Source organism: Scophthalmus maximus, chromosome 19, assembly GCF_022379125.1.
Source record: "Scophthalmus maximus strain ysfricsl-2021 chromosome 19, ASM2237912v1, whole genome shotgun sequence".
In the NCBI taxonomy this organism is placed as follows: Eukaryota; Metazoa; Chordata; class Actinopteri; order Pleuronectiformes; family Scophthalmidae; genus Scophthalmus; species Scophthalmus maximus.
Genome location: NC_061533.1, coordinates 3,077,862 through 3,092,500, shown reverse-complemented (window position 1 = coordinate 3,092,500; position 14,639 = coordinate 3,077,862). Strand labels below are relative to the sequence as shown.

Sequence of the window (14,639 nt, the reverse complement as noted above, 5' to 3'; positions counted from 1 at the left end):
TTTGACTTATGAATGTCACTTCTGTAACGCGAGCATTAAATGAGATGTATGCAGAGTGGACTGTATGTTCAGTCCGCAGGTCAGTGTGCAGGAATGTAGGTTTGCCTCCCAATGTTGCCTCCACCCAGAACCTGTCTTTTGCAAAAAAAGACCAGAATAACTGGTATAATAATAATAATAATAATAATAATAATAATAATAATAATAATAAGACTTCTCCTCAGTTCATTTCCAAAACGGAAACAGAAAGTTGAATTTATAATTTATTTACTATTTAAGGTGACTTTAAAAAGTCTTCCTGTCCTCTCGAAACATTTTGTGATTTTGTAATGAAAGTATTGAATAAATAAATTAACTTTGTGACCCACCCTGATTATTTTCACGTTAAATCCGTTTATTGCCTCGTCAGTATTATTTGATTGATGTGCATCAATGTGTGTCAGAACACAGAGTTGTTCTTAATTGTCAGCACATTTGTTGTTTTATTCACATGTACAACCACCAGCTCAAAACAAGAAAAATCTTTAGATGATTAATCATGAGAATTATCACAGATTAATCTTTATATTGATTAGCTCATCAGTTTAATGGACTGAATCATTTTAGCTCTGCATTTATATTTACAGTATTTCCCATTTTCCCCCTTTTTGTTTTTTGCAAAAATGTAAAAAAGTATTGAATGAAATTCAAATACCAGCATCCTTGTCTCTTCAGCGTGACTTAAATATTAAAAGTACGGAAGTTATCAACGTTAATACAAAACTGATGACAATAATAGAAAGAAACAATCGGGATATTATCAGACCATTGTTATCACAGATGAAATAATAGCTGCGTAATTGACACAAAATGAAACTGCAGTAATTTTCATGGATTGTCTATTTTGGTGATAATGTGGAAGTCAGGGCTGGAAGATTGATAATAATCATAAGTCATCCACGAAAACAAAGGTGTGTCTCGCCCATCGTCCTCTTCATAAACACTGGGATGGTTATACGATCATAATGACGAGAGGCTTATATTTTATTCATCATCAGACTTCACATCAGTCGTCTCAGGGCGGCGGTACAGTACCGACTCTTTAAAAGCCTCGCTCGCCGATGATGATGCTCACGTGAGGCGCTGCGAAGGGGAAAGAGGATCTGAGCTGCCTGATGGATTCTTCTCTGGAAGAGGAGGGAGGAAGAAAGGGAGGCAGGAGGGAGGAGCGGGAGGATGAGGAGAGGGAGGAAGGAGGGAAAAAATGGCAACTAGAGGGATGACGGAGCAGATAGAAGAGAGAGGGAGGGAGCGTTTCTTTTCTACATCCCCAGTGGGAGCTCAGGCCGGCTGGGCGGGCGGGTGAGTGGTGGAGTCCCTCCCTCCCTCCCTCCCTCCATCCCTCCCTCCCTCATCATGTTGCTACAGCAGCTCGACGTCGCCCCCTGTGGCCAGAAGACCACGCCGCACCCAGCTCAGGTGACCTCAGTGGGCCGGCCTCAGGGCGACAAACAGCTTGCGCAACACTGCCGACGTCACACGCACACACACACACACACACACACACACACACACACACACACACACTGCCTTACGGGGGAGAAAAACGCTTCTCCTCGCTGGTGTCTCCTGAACGCACCACCACCAGGTCTAGTCTGTGCGTGTGTGTGTGTTTGTGTGTATTCTTCAGTGTTTCTGCAAATGTGTGTGTGTGTGTGTGTGTGTATTCTTCAGTGTTTCTGCCAATGTGTGTGTGTGTGTGTGTGTATTTCTTCAAATGTGTGTTTTGTGTACACGTGGACCCGTCAGAGCCGTGTCTCTGATCCCAGCTCTGTGTAGCTCCGTGACTCATGACTGGGCAGTTTGTGTTCGTCTGTGTTTTGGGGTTTTAGTTCGAACCTAAATTTGCTTTTCTTTCTTTTTTAAAAAAAAAAGAAGATGTTTCTCATTGTAATTTGAATATCTTTGGGTTCAGTGCCGTTCGTTTGGACAAAGTAAACAATTTGAACGTGTAAACTTGGATTTGGGGAAATTGTGATGGTGATTTCTGACTATATCTTTAAAATTCACACACTGAAAAGTAAAAACTAAATAATCAAACAATAATTGATGAAAATCTAAATAGGTAATATATAACTTATGAGTATCTGGATTTTTTGTTGTTGATATGAAAACTTTTATTTCGCAGAATAAACAACACAGACGAGATGTTTATTAATCCAAGTTCTATAACTTTGGTTGTGTTTGTGTTTTCTTTTCATTTACCGTTATTCCAAAAGTAAAGTTTATGGTTACACTGTAAAATATCAAGCCTCTGTTACATTTCTCCGTCGTAAGGGTTTGATGACGACATCTGAGGAATCAGAAGAAGAACCACGAACATTATAATGTTTAGAATTTAGATTTTGAGGCAGCAGCTCGTGGTGCTCTGGGATTGTATCGTTTTATTCTGTTATTATTTCTAATATTGTGTTATGACGATTCAAACATTCACATCATAAGGTCCAGCCTTGCCGTCAGTTAAATTAACAAACCCTTTCCTCCTCCCCCCCGGCTCCTCCAGGTCTCTCCAGCTCCTCCTCCGACAGCCAGCCGGCGGTGGTCCGGTACAGCAGGGACCAGCGGCCCACCACCCTCCCCATCCAGCCCTTCACCTTCCACCACCAGTTTGCCTCCAAACCGCCGCAGCCCAAGCCCCTGCTGCCCCTGCTCACGGGCTACGTCTCTGGGATGCAGGCCCGCTCCGGCTCCGGAGGTCCGGTGGGGGAGGACGGCGAAGATGCGGCCGAAACTGTGCACAGGTACCAGGGGGCTCTGGCTGGGGCAGCGCCTCCGCCCGGGTCGGTTCGTCCCTCGCCCCTCGGGAGCTACTCCCCGGTTCGTCTCCAGGGGGCGCCCTCCTCCGGGACCTGCTCCACCTGCACGCCCAGCCCCCAGCCGCCGCACAGCCCCTCCTGCCCGCTCTCCGCGGGCCTGCGCCCCCTGCACACGTCGACGCCGCCGGCGAGCCATGGAGGGGGTTCGGCGCAGGCGCCGCCGCTGCCGTCGACCCCTCCGCCTCCGTCCTTGTGCGCCAAGAGGGGGGCCATCGTGCCCCCGATGCTGCCGCCGGTGCAGGGGCACTGCGTCCACCGCGCGGCTCTCCACAGCGACACGCTGAGTCCGCTGGGCGGTCTGGACGGCGAGGGGAGCAAAGGACCCGGAGCCAGGACGCACAATGGTAGGTCCCGGAAGAAGAAGAAGAAGAAGAAGAATCATCCGTAGTCGTGTATCTCCGGGAAAAAATGTGCCAAAAGGGGAAGCGGGGAAACGCCCTTGTATGGGCGGGGTCCCCCGAAAAGTAACATTGAGGAACAGAACCTCAGTCTCTTACATCAGGTCCAGACTGTTCTAGTCACAGTCTCTGAGCATTAGGCGGAGGGGGGATTTTCTTGCGGCTCACGTCAGTTCACGGGTTCACAGTCGGAGGCGGCAGCTGCTTTCTCTCTTCCTCTCTTTCTCTCTTTCTCTCTTCCTCTCTTCCTCTCTTTCTGTCTTCCTCTCTTTCTCTCTTCCTCTCTTCCTCTCTTTCTTTCTTTGCCTGGTTGAGTCCGAGGTGATGCACCTTTTCCCCCTCAGTTCACTGCTCCACATAAAAAACTCTGCCCGGAGAAGGGAACTCCGTCACGTTGGCAGGTTTATGGCCCCGTGTCTCGTCCACCCTAAAACAAACAGGTTTCACTTCACCTTCAGAGATGTTTGAGGTTTTTGTGTGGTTCAGCGTGGATCTACTCTTACTGCTCTTTTTTCTCTTTTCTTCTCTCCCTTCATGCATGAACTTTAATCTTCCTTCCTTCACCTTTTTCCCATTCGCCCTTCTTTCATCCCTAAACTTCTCTTCCATCCATCTTCTCATAACCCCCCCCCCTCGACTCCCCCTACCTGAACAACAGCGCACCACCTCTCTCCCCAAGCCCTCAAATGGAGGGAGTACCGCCGGCGAAACCCACTGGGCCTGGAGAGGGTCTCGGGCGGCCACTCCGGATCGGGCGTCCCGTCCGGTAGCGCCGAACCCCGGGGGGGCGGGGGGGCGCGGCCCGCCAGGCGCAACGTGTTTGATTTCCCCTCCATGGCTTGCGGCCACACGCTGGGACGGATCCATGGTGCTGAATAGTTCTGTTGTCGGCGTTTTGAGACAAATGTAAAGAGTCGAGTTCTGTACTTGACTGTACTGATGTGTGTGTGTGTCTTATTGTGTGTGTGTGTGTGTGTGTGTGTGTGTGTGTGTGTGTGTGTGTGTGTGTGTGTGTGTGTGTGTGTGTGTGTGTGTGTGTGTGTGTGTGTGTGTGTGTGTGTGTGTGTGTCTCGGCAGTGGGCCAATCGGCGAAGCCGCAGCAGAGCTTCGGCGACTTCCTGCCCGACTACTTCTCCCTGACCGAGAAGCCGCCGGAGGAGTTCTGCCTCTCCCCCGACGCCTCGTCTTCGCCCTCCTCCTGCGCCTCTTCCTCGCAGTCGCACGTCTCCGTGGACCTGACGCAGAAGAGAGGTGTGTGTGTGTGTGTGTGTGTGTGTGTGTGTGTGTGTGTGTGTGTGTGTGTGTGTGTGTGTGTGTGTGTGTGTGTGTGTGTGTGTGTGTGTGTGTGTGTGTGTGTGTGTGTGTGTGTGTGTGTGTGTGTGTGTGTGTGTGTGTGTGTGTGTGCCCTGTAGCGGATGTGGCAGGATGGTGTTTAAGACCAAGAGCGGCTCTCGTTCTCTCTGTGTTTGAAAAGAGAGTCATTGAACGCCTCTCGAGGAGGGAGCCCCGTGTCGTTTCACAATAAGCTGAAGTGTCCTCGAGCAAGCGGCTGAGGGGAAAGATTCACTGAACCTGTTTCACCTTCGCGTCACACACAGATGTAATGTTTATCAGTCTGCTTGTCATAGATATTAGTAGAATTATTGTTGAGCAGGACTTCGTGTTGAGAGTTGGACATCAGTACGTCTTAAATTAGTCTCGAGAGGAGGAGGATGAAGAATGTCTACAAGAAAGTCCCAGATAATTTTCCCAGATAAAGAATCCATGAAATCAGTCGGAAGAGACACTCGCTTCAAATGGCATTCGTTGCAAAGCAACAACTCAAACGGCTAAATTATTGATGATGATAATAATCATAATTAGCGGTTTACAGGGAAATCAAAGTCTCAAGTATTCACAGAGGACATGAGCGGTGATACTATAAATATAAAGAGGAAAACAACATTAAGAACAATTTCATAAGATGCTACATCAAATAAAAACTGAAAATGAAATGAATTAAAGGTAAGGTCATGAAAGAAAATGTCTTCAGCTGTTGCCATGTTCTGACTCTTTGTTTGGTCTCTCTCTCTCCATCAGCGCTGGTGAAAGCCGTGAACACCGCCGTGGATCTGATCGTGGCTCACTTCAGCACCAGTCGGGACCCCGACGTGAAGGTGGGAGCTTTGGGTCGAGATTTAAAAGTGAATGCTAGAAACAAAGGTCGTGATATTTCTGTCAAAACGTTTCGCAGACAGATGGCGCCAGCAGATCGATTTTACTCGAGTCGTTCGATGGTTAATTCCACCGCCACTTCAATTTTTTTTTTTTCATTCGGGCTCTTCAAGGTTCTTCAGGTTCAGAGTTATCACGCCGCTCGTTACAACGGACAACGAGCAGTTTGTGTTAAACATTAACGTTTTATTATCCTATAAAAAACTCTCTGACACGGGGTGTTGTACTTGTCAATGCTGCTTGATTATAGTTTGGAAGATCCAGGAGGCAACTTTGACATATTTCAATAAATTTTGAATTATAAAGCAAATTCCTGGCACATAATTTATTCGCTCAGAGCCGATAAGACATTTGATGAACTGGGCTCCTGAGAAGAGGAGGGGAGACAGTCAATCACGGACTAACAACTTCACAGCAAATATAAGATATTTCATTTCTATTTTTTATTCAGCCAAAATGTAAAAATAAATAATTTTAAAAAAAAGTAATATTTGTTTTCTTATCACTTATTTCTAATTCCCCTTTGTATTCCTTAAAGGGGCAGTAAGTGATTTTTGAGAAAGATGATTTTTTTATCTCCCATATCCCGCAGCCTTCTTACAAAAAGTGCACTGGATTGGCTGCACTGTCGCCTCAGAGCAAGAAGGTTCTGGGTTCGAGTCCCGGTTCAAACCAACCAGGGCCTTTCTGTGTGGAGTTTGCATGTTTCTCCCCCGTGTGTGCGTGGGTTCTCTCCAGGTTCTCCGGCTTCCTCCCACAGTCCAGAGACATGAGAATGGGCTTAGGTTCATTGGAGACTCTGAATTGACCGTCGGTGTGAACGTGAGAGTGAATGGTTGTTTGTCTCTGTATGTGGCCCTGTGATAGGCTGGCGACCTGTCCAGGGTGAACCCCGCCTCTCGCCCAATGTCAGCTGGGATTAGCTCGATCCCCCCCGCGACCCTTCAATGGATAAAGCGGTAGACGATGGATGGATGGATGCACTGGATTGAAACCGCGTACTGCCCCTTTAATAGTTTCTCTGCAACCCTCTGCTGCAGGCCAAGCTGGGGAACAGCTGGGTGAGTCCCAACGTGGGCCACCTCATCCTGAAGTACCTGTGTCCGGCGCTGCACGAGGTGCTGCAGGACGGCCTGAAGGCCCACGTGCTGGACCTGATCATCGGACAGCGGCGCTGTCAGCCCTGGAGCCTGGTGGAGGCCTCCACTCAGCTGGGTGAGGAGGAGGGTTCTACTGTAGAGCAACTCAACCGTGGTGCCTTATGTATGAAGTATGACACGGTGTGTTTGTGTCCGTCAGGCCCGTCCACTCGTGTCCTCCACAGTTTGTTCCTGAAGGTGAGCCAGTTCTCGGAGCTCACCAGCCACAGCATGAGGACGAACGCCTTCACCTTCGGCTTGCTCAAGTGAGTCTGCTCTCTGCCGCGCCATGGCAATGAATCTGAAACTGGAGGTCAGCATCTTAAAAAAAGTCACAAAAGGAATCAAAATGTTATACAATTTTTAAAAAATATTCAACTTTTCCAACCGCAGATTGTCATGGAAAGTCAGCGCGGACGTGCAGATTCAACAGATCTCAATCAAATGCTTTTAATATGCTGTAATACACTACAAAACAAAAAAAAAACCAATTCAAAATAAAGCCAAAGCCTTGTTTTATTATCTTAAAATACATTGTTGAGCGGATGGGTCACATATAATCAAGCGTACACTTTCTTACAGAGGGCAGATTTTTCATAACTAACTGTCCGGAGGCTTTTCCAAGATTACAGGTCACTGATCTGGGTTTTAACGTTCGACTCTCCTTTTTTATTTCAGCCTGAAATCGTTGGAATTCTGGTTCAATCACCTCTACACACACGAAGGTGAGACTCGAACGCGTGCGCCGTCGACTCGTCTCCGAATACCCCCAACGTTTTTGAAGTCTTGGATCTTTTTTCCTCTGACTCTTCTTCTGTGTTCACTCTCCTCAGATATCATAGCGGCACACTACCACCCGTGGGGTTTCCTGCCCCTGTCGCAGGGGGCCTGCCAGCCCCTCTTCGAGGAGCTCCTGCTGCTGCTGCAGCCGCTGTCGCTGCTCCCCTTCGACCTGGACCTGCTGTTCGAGCCGCACCTCCTCCAGAGGGGCCAGGAGCACCTGCGCCGCAAGGAGCAGCTGTGCTCGGCGGGCCAGAGCGCCGACCGCTCGGCCCGCTCCACCTTCCAGCTCATGAGGGGCTGGAGCGCCACCGTGAGCGAAATGGTCCGGGACCCGAGCGGCGAGGCGAAGAGGGAGCGGGCGGCGCTGCTGAGGCGGGAGGGGACGTGGCCGAGGACGGACGGGGCCAAGTCGAGGAGGGAGGGGTGGGTAAAGGCCAGCATGAGGAAGGAGGCGGGGTCGACGGAGAGCATGACGGCGGGACCGGTCAGCAGACGGACAACGATGGAAGGGGGGTTTGCCAATCTCTGGACGGAGAGGGGGGTGGGCGAGGAGAGAGTGAAGGGTGTAGGGCAGGAGAGCCAAGGAGAAGGTGAGGACGGACAAGAGAAGGACCGGAGAAAGAGGAGAGATCCGGCGGGCGAGGGGCGTCAGTTGCAGGAGCGACAGGCCGGCTGGTGGTACCAGCTCATGCAGTCGTCGCAGGTCTACATCGACCAGTCCACGGAGAAGTCCAAGTTCGTCAAGACGGAGAAGAGGAAGAGGTCGTCGGAGAGGCGACAGGGTCAACTGCCGCCCACCAGGGAGGGCGTGGTGGAGGGGGCGGAGTCCAGCCACGAAGGGGAGCGCCACGGAAGCAGGAAGAGCGAGGAGGGGTCGGGCGGAGCCGGGAGAAGGCCCCCGTGGATGGGCAGCCCCCCCGAGTCCGTTGTCCACCAGGAGAGAGAGAAGACCAAACCCCCGGAGGTCACGGGCACCGGAGCCCGGGCGGCGGCCCAGGCGGAGAGCCCCTCGCGGGGGCAGAGTCTGCGCTGGGGCAGGCTCTTTGGAGCCGGCGTCGGTTCCCCCTCCGGAGCCGAGGCGGCAGAGCAGAAGACGAGAAGTCAGAAGACGAGGTGAGTCAAGATTCTCAAGACGTCGACTTTGGTCTCGTCCTGGGATTTGTATCTAAGCGTCTTGTCGTCCTTCAGACCCCCGTCAGGTTGGCTCGGTCTGGACGGGTCCGTCCTCGACCTGGTGGCGCAGACCATCGGAGCAGGGGGCGGGAAGAAGGCGGAGCCTCCGGCGACTGTCGCTCACAACCAAAACACGCACGCGCCACCGACGTCGACCCAACAGTCGACGGCCGGACAACAACAGTCTCCCTGGTAGGTCGTCACTTTCACGCCGACTCCCGATCCGGCAGAAAAACCTCGCAGGGATTATTCTCTTGTTTTTTTTTAAATACGTCAGAAAATAGAGATATGAAAAGGGAGAAACCAAAACAGATGTTTTTATGAAATGAAACACTTTTAAACCACATGAAACAAAATGTCCAGAAAAGTTGTTTAAAGTCAAATGCACTTGTATGAAACTCTAAAATGAGGCAACGGCACAAGACATGTCTGAGATCTGTTATGTAATTATGAGAAGTGTAAAAATATGATTTGACAGGAATATGCATCTTTAAGAAACAGAGGCAGAAAATATTTCATTTCATGTCATAATAATTTATTTCGTTCCTTTCAGTGTAACCCAAAACTATTTTACAAAACAAACAATACATCTATACTTATACACATTCCATGAACGAATATAATATAATATTAATATTTTTTTTAAATCATTGTACATCTGTTAGACAGGTGAATTTATGTTCATCAAAATGTCTGGAAAATAGTGAATACTGTCCCTCAAAAGACCCCGAGGGTTCACCAGCGCAAAAGAAAACCGACATGTGGTACTGGAAATTAGAAGAAACAGGAGGATTTGATTAATAACATATTATTATTACTTATGAGAAAATCCTTTATTAATCCAACTACAGGGAAATTTGCCATTTTACAACAGCAAAAACAGTAAAACATGTAATATCAACAAAGATATATGAATACAATCTAAACAGGATTGCACATAAAAAGATGCTGACCTTGCAGAGAGATAATGAGTTATCAATTTTACGTGTTAATCTGCCGCCGTGTCGTTTCCCCTCAGGGAAGTGCGAGCTCTGTGCCACCACGTAGCCGGCGAGCGCGGCCAGCTGAGCTTCGACAAGGGCGACGTCCTGCGCGTCCTGAGCCGGGCCGACCCCGACTGGCTGCTCTGCTCCCTGGGCGCCGCGCGCGGCCTAGTTCCCATCGTCTACGTCACCCTGAAGGGCATGGAGGAGAGCCGGGCGGAGAGCCGGGCGGAGAGCCGGGAGGAGAGCCGGGCGGAGAGCCGGGCGGAGAGCCGGGCGGAGAGCCGGGAGGAGAGCCGGGAGGAGAGCCGGGCGGAGAGCCGGGCGGAGAGCCGGGCGGAGAGCCGGGCGGACGCCGGCGGACTCGGACAGAGCTGCGATGCCGCCGACGCCACCGCGTGGTGAAGAACAAGGGGGAAGATGACGGCGACACGTAGAACTCTTGTTTGTTTGTTTGTTTGTTTGTTGGCTGCTGTTTAAAAAAAAAAAAGGGAGAACTGTACATGGGAGGAGGATTCCTTGACAAATCAAAACACTGTAGAAAAGAGATTATTGGGACTATGTACAGACATATGCAAGGGAGGCATGCAGGCTCCCAGGAGCTCACAACTACTACTGTACATCCGAGAGAACGTACGCATGCACACACACACACACACACACACACACACACACACACACACACACACACACACACACACACACACACACACACACACAGGAAACAAAACCCAAAGACTCTCAAACACACTCTTCTCTCTCTCTCTCTCTCTCTGCGTGAAGCAGTGATACTATATCGTAACAAACCAGTCCGTATATCATCGTCCATCTGTAAACTTCCAACAGGACGAGGAGGAGGAGGAGGAGGAGGAGGAGGAGGAGGAGGAGGAGGAGGAGGAGGCGCAGATCTTCACCGTACAATAGTCTCTCTATGCGCCTGGCTGCACTTCGCTGTATCGTCTCTACATCCACCTCGATGTGCTCCGTCACTTAGCGCTTCTTCTCTTTGTTTTGGATCAGATCCATAAGATTGGTGAGGTGGTAACTTCTTATTCCAACTCCGCAGAGCTGTGGTCTCGGCTGTGGTATGTTATCAGGGCCCGAGCTCCACTGACAAAGTCAACTCAATAAAGCCCCTTACCACATTCCCCCTTGCTTAACATTCGATGTAGATAAATGAAAGCGGGTAGACACGTGTATCACATCAAGACCTACAAAAAATAAATAGGAAGTCAACCACTTTGATTTTAATTATTAGTGTTATTATTATTAGGGCCTTCGACCCCGGAGTTCGACCCCGAGAGAAAAGGAGGTTCCTGGGCAAGTTTGAATCCTTTTTTTGTTTGATCGCAGGAGAAGAGGGGACGGACGCTCACGGGTCCCACCACATCTGCGATGAACCAATGACAGTGTCTTTTTCTTTTCTTCACAATCCTGTTTGGACCTGCGTTCCTGCCACATCCTGCACCTCGTCCCCCCCTTTGGCAGACGGCTGCCGTGGTGGCGCCTGTGGTTGTTTGCAGAAAACAGCGGAAGGAAGATGGAGAAGCCTTTTTTAGGTTTTTGTTTTTAATGGATGTTTTGGGAATTCTTCAAAATGATTAGTTTTGCATTCATGAGAAGGGGTTCATTGATCTTTGCCTTAAAGCGCTTGAGGAAGACAAAAGGAGACACGTCGATATAATAATATTCGCCCTGACTTTACAGTATATTTTGCTACGACGCGTCTTGACTCTCCCAGATTCCCCGTCTGCAGATGTTCCCGTGGACTCGACGTGCAGAGGCCAGAGGTCTATGGATGATATTTTCGATGGTCGCTCTGTGACGGCGTCTTTTGCGGGGACGTTCCTGTGCTCGTGCGTAGCCGCCGCTGACCTGTCCTGGTGTTAAACACGTGGCCTTAGGTTCAAAAGGAGTTGATGAAGAACTCAAGTAAAGGTTGTAGAGTGTCAACAGGTGCCCAGTTCCAAACATTACTATAATTATAAAATCAATGTACATTTATTAAATAAATGCCTGTGTAGTTTTTTGGGGGGGATATCATTTGAACCACGTCGATTTCCCTCTCTCTCTCTCGCTCTCCCTCTCTCTGTCTCTCTCTCTCTCTCTCTCTCTGTCTCTGTCTCTCTCTCTCTCTGTCGCATTACTGTACATTTTTTATTTCTAACATTGAATTTCATCCCCCCCCCAAAAAACGCTTAATTATCTCAACTAAATCGCTGAAACTGTAAATATATTTAAAAAGTCGCTCAGTGGTTCATTTCTTTGCCATCGATCTATTAATGTGTCAAATGTTATGTTATTGTCATTTGCTCCGGATTTGACTGAGCCGAGCTTTGACATGCAAACGTCTGCGGGGCCGACGTCCGGCCTCCCTCCGCCTGTAGATACGTGCAGCCGCTCTGTGTCCGGGCTCCGTGACGTGAACGTTGCACCTTATGGAAAACTGCTATGGATGTTAAATAACACGTGATCACCAAAACTCACGCGGCTCCTGTGTCTGTTTGTCCTCAACGCACTTTGACGAAACACTTCTTTCTTTCTTTTTTTTTGTTTTTCCAGACTGGTGTGGAAATTTCTGAAATGTGGCTGTTGTAGTTTTTTTTTAATATAGCGACGAGTGACTAGTTCTCAAGGAGGCTGAAAGTAGAATGTTCCCGAAAAAACAGCGCGTTCTCGTTGACGATGCTTTTTCTTTGGCATAAAAATATATATATATATATATATCAACGTTTGGAGCTTTTTAGGGATGTGGCTGGAGCGAGAGAAGTTTAATTTTATTTAAGCCTAACTGAGCCAGAGAGACGGTACCAACATGCAAACTGTTGCAGCAGCTCGGCTCGAGCCCACGGTTTTATTGTCCCCACAAGAGAACGGTTGGGTGAAGCATCACCGAGTGTCATATTTGTTTCCCCAGGACCAGAAGCAGATGGATATAATGAAAGAAAGAAAGAAGGATTCACATCCTGACATTATCGTCCTGTGACGAAACTCGGCCACCAGGTGGTGCTGTTGCGTCACAGAGAGATTTGAGTTCGCCGACTTGCTGCAGAGCGGCTTTTTGCACACGACGACATGTTAACAACGGTACACTTTGTATGTTTTGACTTTTTCCGTCAAGTTACAGTGTCTGGTAGTCGCCATCTGTTCACGTGAAACTCGTGCGAGTCTGAATTGACTCAGAAAGTGTCTCCCGAGCGTTGCGGGATCCGGCCGACTCAATATTAATGTTGTTATTAACTTATGTCTGACGATAGTTCTTGACCGGCGGACGTAATCCGAGAAACTTACTGTGATTTTGGTTCTGAAGAAGAAGTTAAACCCCAAGATGCAAACGCCAAAGTTCTGCAGAGTTTTCGACAAACGCAATGACGCACGAACATGTAGAATGTCTGATACAGGATGTCAGACGGAGACAACACTGCTTATGCGACAGCGAGCAGTTGGTCAAGTTTTTGTTTGAAATTTCAAGAAGAAAACTCTTGTCTGTCCGTCGAGAAAGAAAAGCAATTAAAGGAAAGTCAGGATGGGAAATTTAAGACGCGGCTCTTCGCTCTGTCGTCAGGTGAGTTGATCTCCTGAACGAGAAGCGGTCGTCGATCGAAGGCCTCGGCCTCATCTGGCCGTTGTTGCTCGGTCCCCGTACGTCCCCGTACGTCCGCGGCTCATCGTCTTCCAAACGCCACATCCAGCGTGACGATGCTCCACGTCACGAAGGGAAGCAGTCGTCTCAAACTGGCTTCACGGACATGGTGATTATGAGTTCAGTGCATCTCATCCAAAAGAGGCTCGTCTGTCTGCCTATCTGAATCCCCCTGAACGGCGAAGCGACCTGTTTTTCAAGGTTACTGTGACGCGACTGACGCCTCTCATTATTCGATTTGATTTCACAGAACCTCCTTCTTCGCCTTTTGTTTAATTTCCCTTTTAAAAAAACAAGGAAATCGTTTCCCGGCAGAACTCTCTCCGATCCTCCTTGTGCGCGGGAAAAAATTTGAATGCGCGTGGATTTTGGACATCGATATTGGCAACTTCGGCTGTTGGACCAGTGCCTCTGCCAAAAATATCCAGTTGAGCGATTCTCGCAGCCTCTCAATGTGGAATCTCCGTGGACTCCAGTGCAATATGGTCCTCGTCTGTTGAGTTGTGTAAACACAGCCACCACAAAGGAGATAGGCCCAATTATGCACTTAGGCTCGTAGGTGTTGAGTTACTGTGAAACCAGAGTCGCGCAAACTCATCCGGGGTTTGTCGACTCGGCCATGTTCCAACGGCCTGGACAGCTCAGACGGACCGGATCCGCCGAGTCTCTCTTCCACACGTTCGCTGAGGATCACTGAGGATTACTCTCACATCTTCAGGAGAGTAAGAGCAAGGCTCAAATCTGACGAAGTCCACGAATCGACGTACCCAATTTTCCCGAAATTGGCCCAAAGTGACATCACTTCAAATCCCCATGTTCCTTCGTGATAGAAGGAAGCAACGCGTGCAAAGGTAGAAACACTGCATGAAAAGTGTAGTTAGTAATAGTGTTAGTGAATTATGAATGAGGTAAATCACATAGTATTGTAAAAAAAACAACAACTCTGATGCATTTAGATGAACTGGAGACAGTTTTTCCTTTTACGACATTTGACTGTTTTGGAAAATGAAAAAACATTCCAAGGCCCTTTTATGACTTTGAGTCTAAAGTCCCAAAAATCTATAGTTACAATATCATTCAGCCCTAAATACAAGTAGATTTATGACCGTTGTGCTGCTATTTAGTTCCTGTTGTTTGGAAAGCTGAAAATAAATAATTGGAAGGAAGAATGAAGGCGAATTCATATACATACAGAGAGAAAGTACAATACAGGGAAGACGAAGACCAGTTCTCATCCTCAAATCAAACCTGTAACATGGTACAGTAGCATGACGGACTACGAAATGTTATGATCAGTTTAATGCTGTGGTTTTCTTATAATTTCGCAAAATAAATCTTAAAAAAAACAAACAATGAAACCAAACCGCAAAAAAATGAAGATTATTTTAATAATTTCTCCGCCAACAGAGGGAAGAGTGTCATCGACAAAGAAACGACAGACACAGTCAGGA

The 14,639-nt window shown here is 48.4% G+C and overlaps 1 protein-coding gene across 4 annotated transcripts in view; it reads left to right on the top strand.

The window, feature by feature from the left end:
- The window catches only part of rusc2 (RUN and SH3 domain containing 2), a 31,513-nt gene extending 19,482 nt beyond the window's left edge, over nt 1-12,031 (top strand). For 2 of the 4 annotated variants that reach the window (XM_047329166.1, XM_035639921.2), the window contains exons 4-13: nt 2,543-3,199; nt 3,912-4,121; nt 4,331-4,504; nt 5,333-5,409; nt 6,508-6,682; nt 6,767-6,872; nt 7,285-7,331; nt 7,440-8,502; nt 8,578-8,754; nt 9,581-12,031. In XM_047329166.1, the coding sequence (XP_047185122.1) occupies nt 2,543-3,199; nt 3,912-4,121; nt 4,331-4,504; nt 5,333-5,409; nt 6,508-6,682; nt 6,767-6,872; nt 7,285-7,331; nt 7,440-8,502; nt 8,578-8,754; nt 9,581-9,950 (3,056 nt within the window). In that variant the 3' untranslated portion in view covers nt 9,951-12,031. The remainder of the gene's footprint in view (nt 1-2,542; nt 3,200-3,911; nt 4,122-4,330; nt 4,505-5,332; nt 5,410-6,507; nt 6,683-6,766; nt 6,873-7,284; nt 7,332-7,439; nt 8,503-8,577; nt 8,755-9,580) is intronic. The other 2 variants (XM_047329167.1, XM_047329168.1) reach the window with 2 other exon arrangements.
- The last annotated feature ends 2,608 nt before the right edge of the window (nt 12,032-14,639 follow it).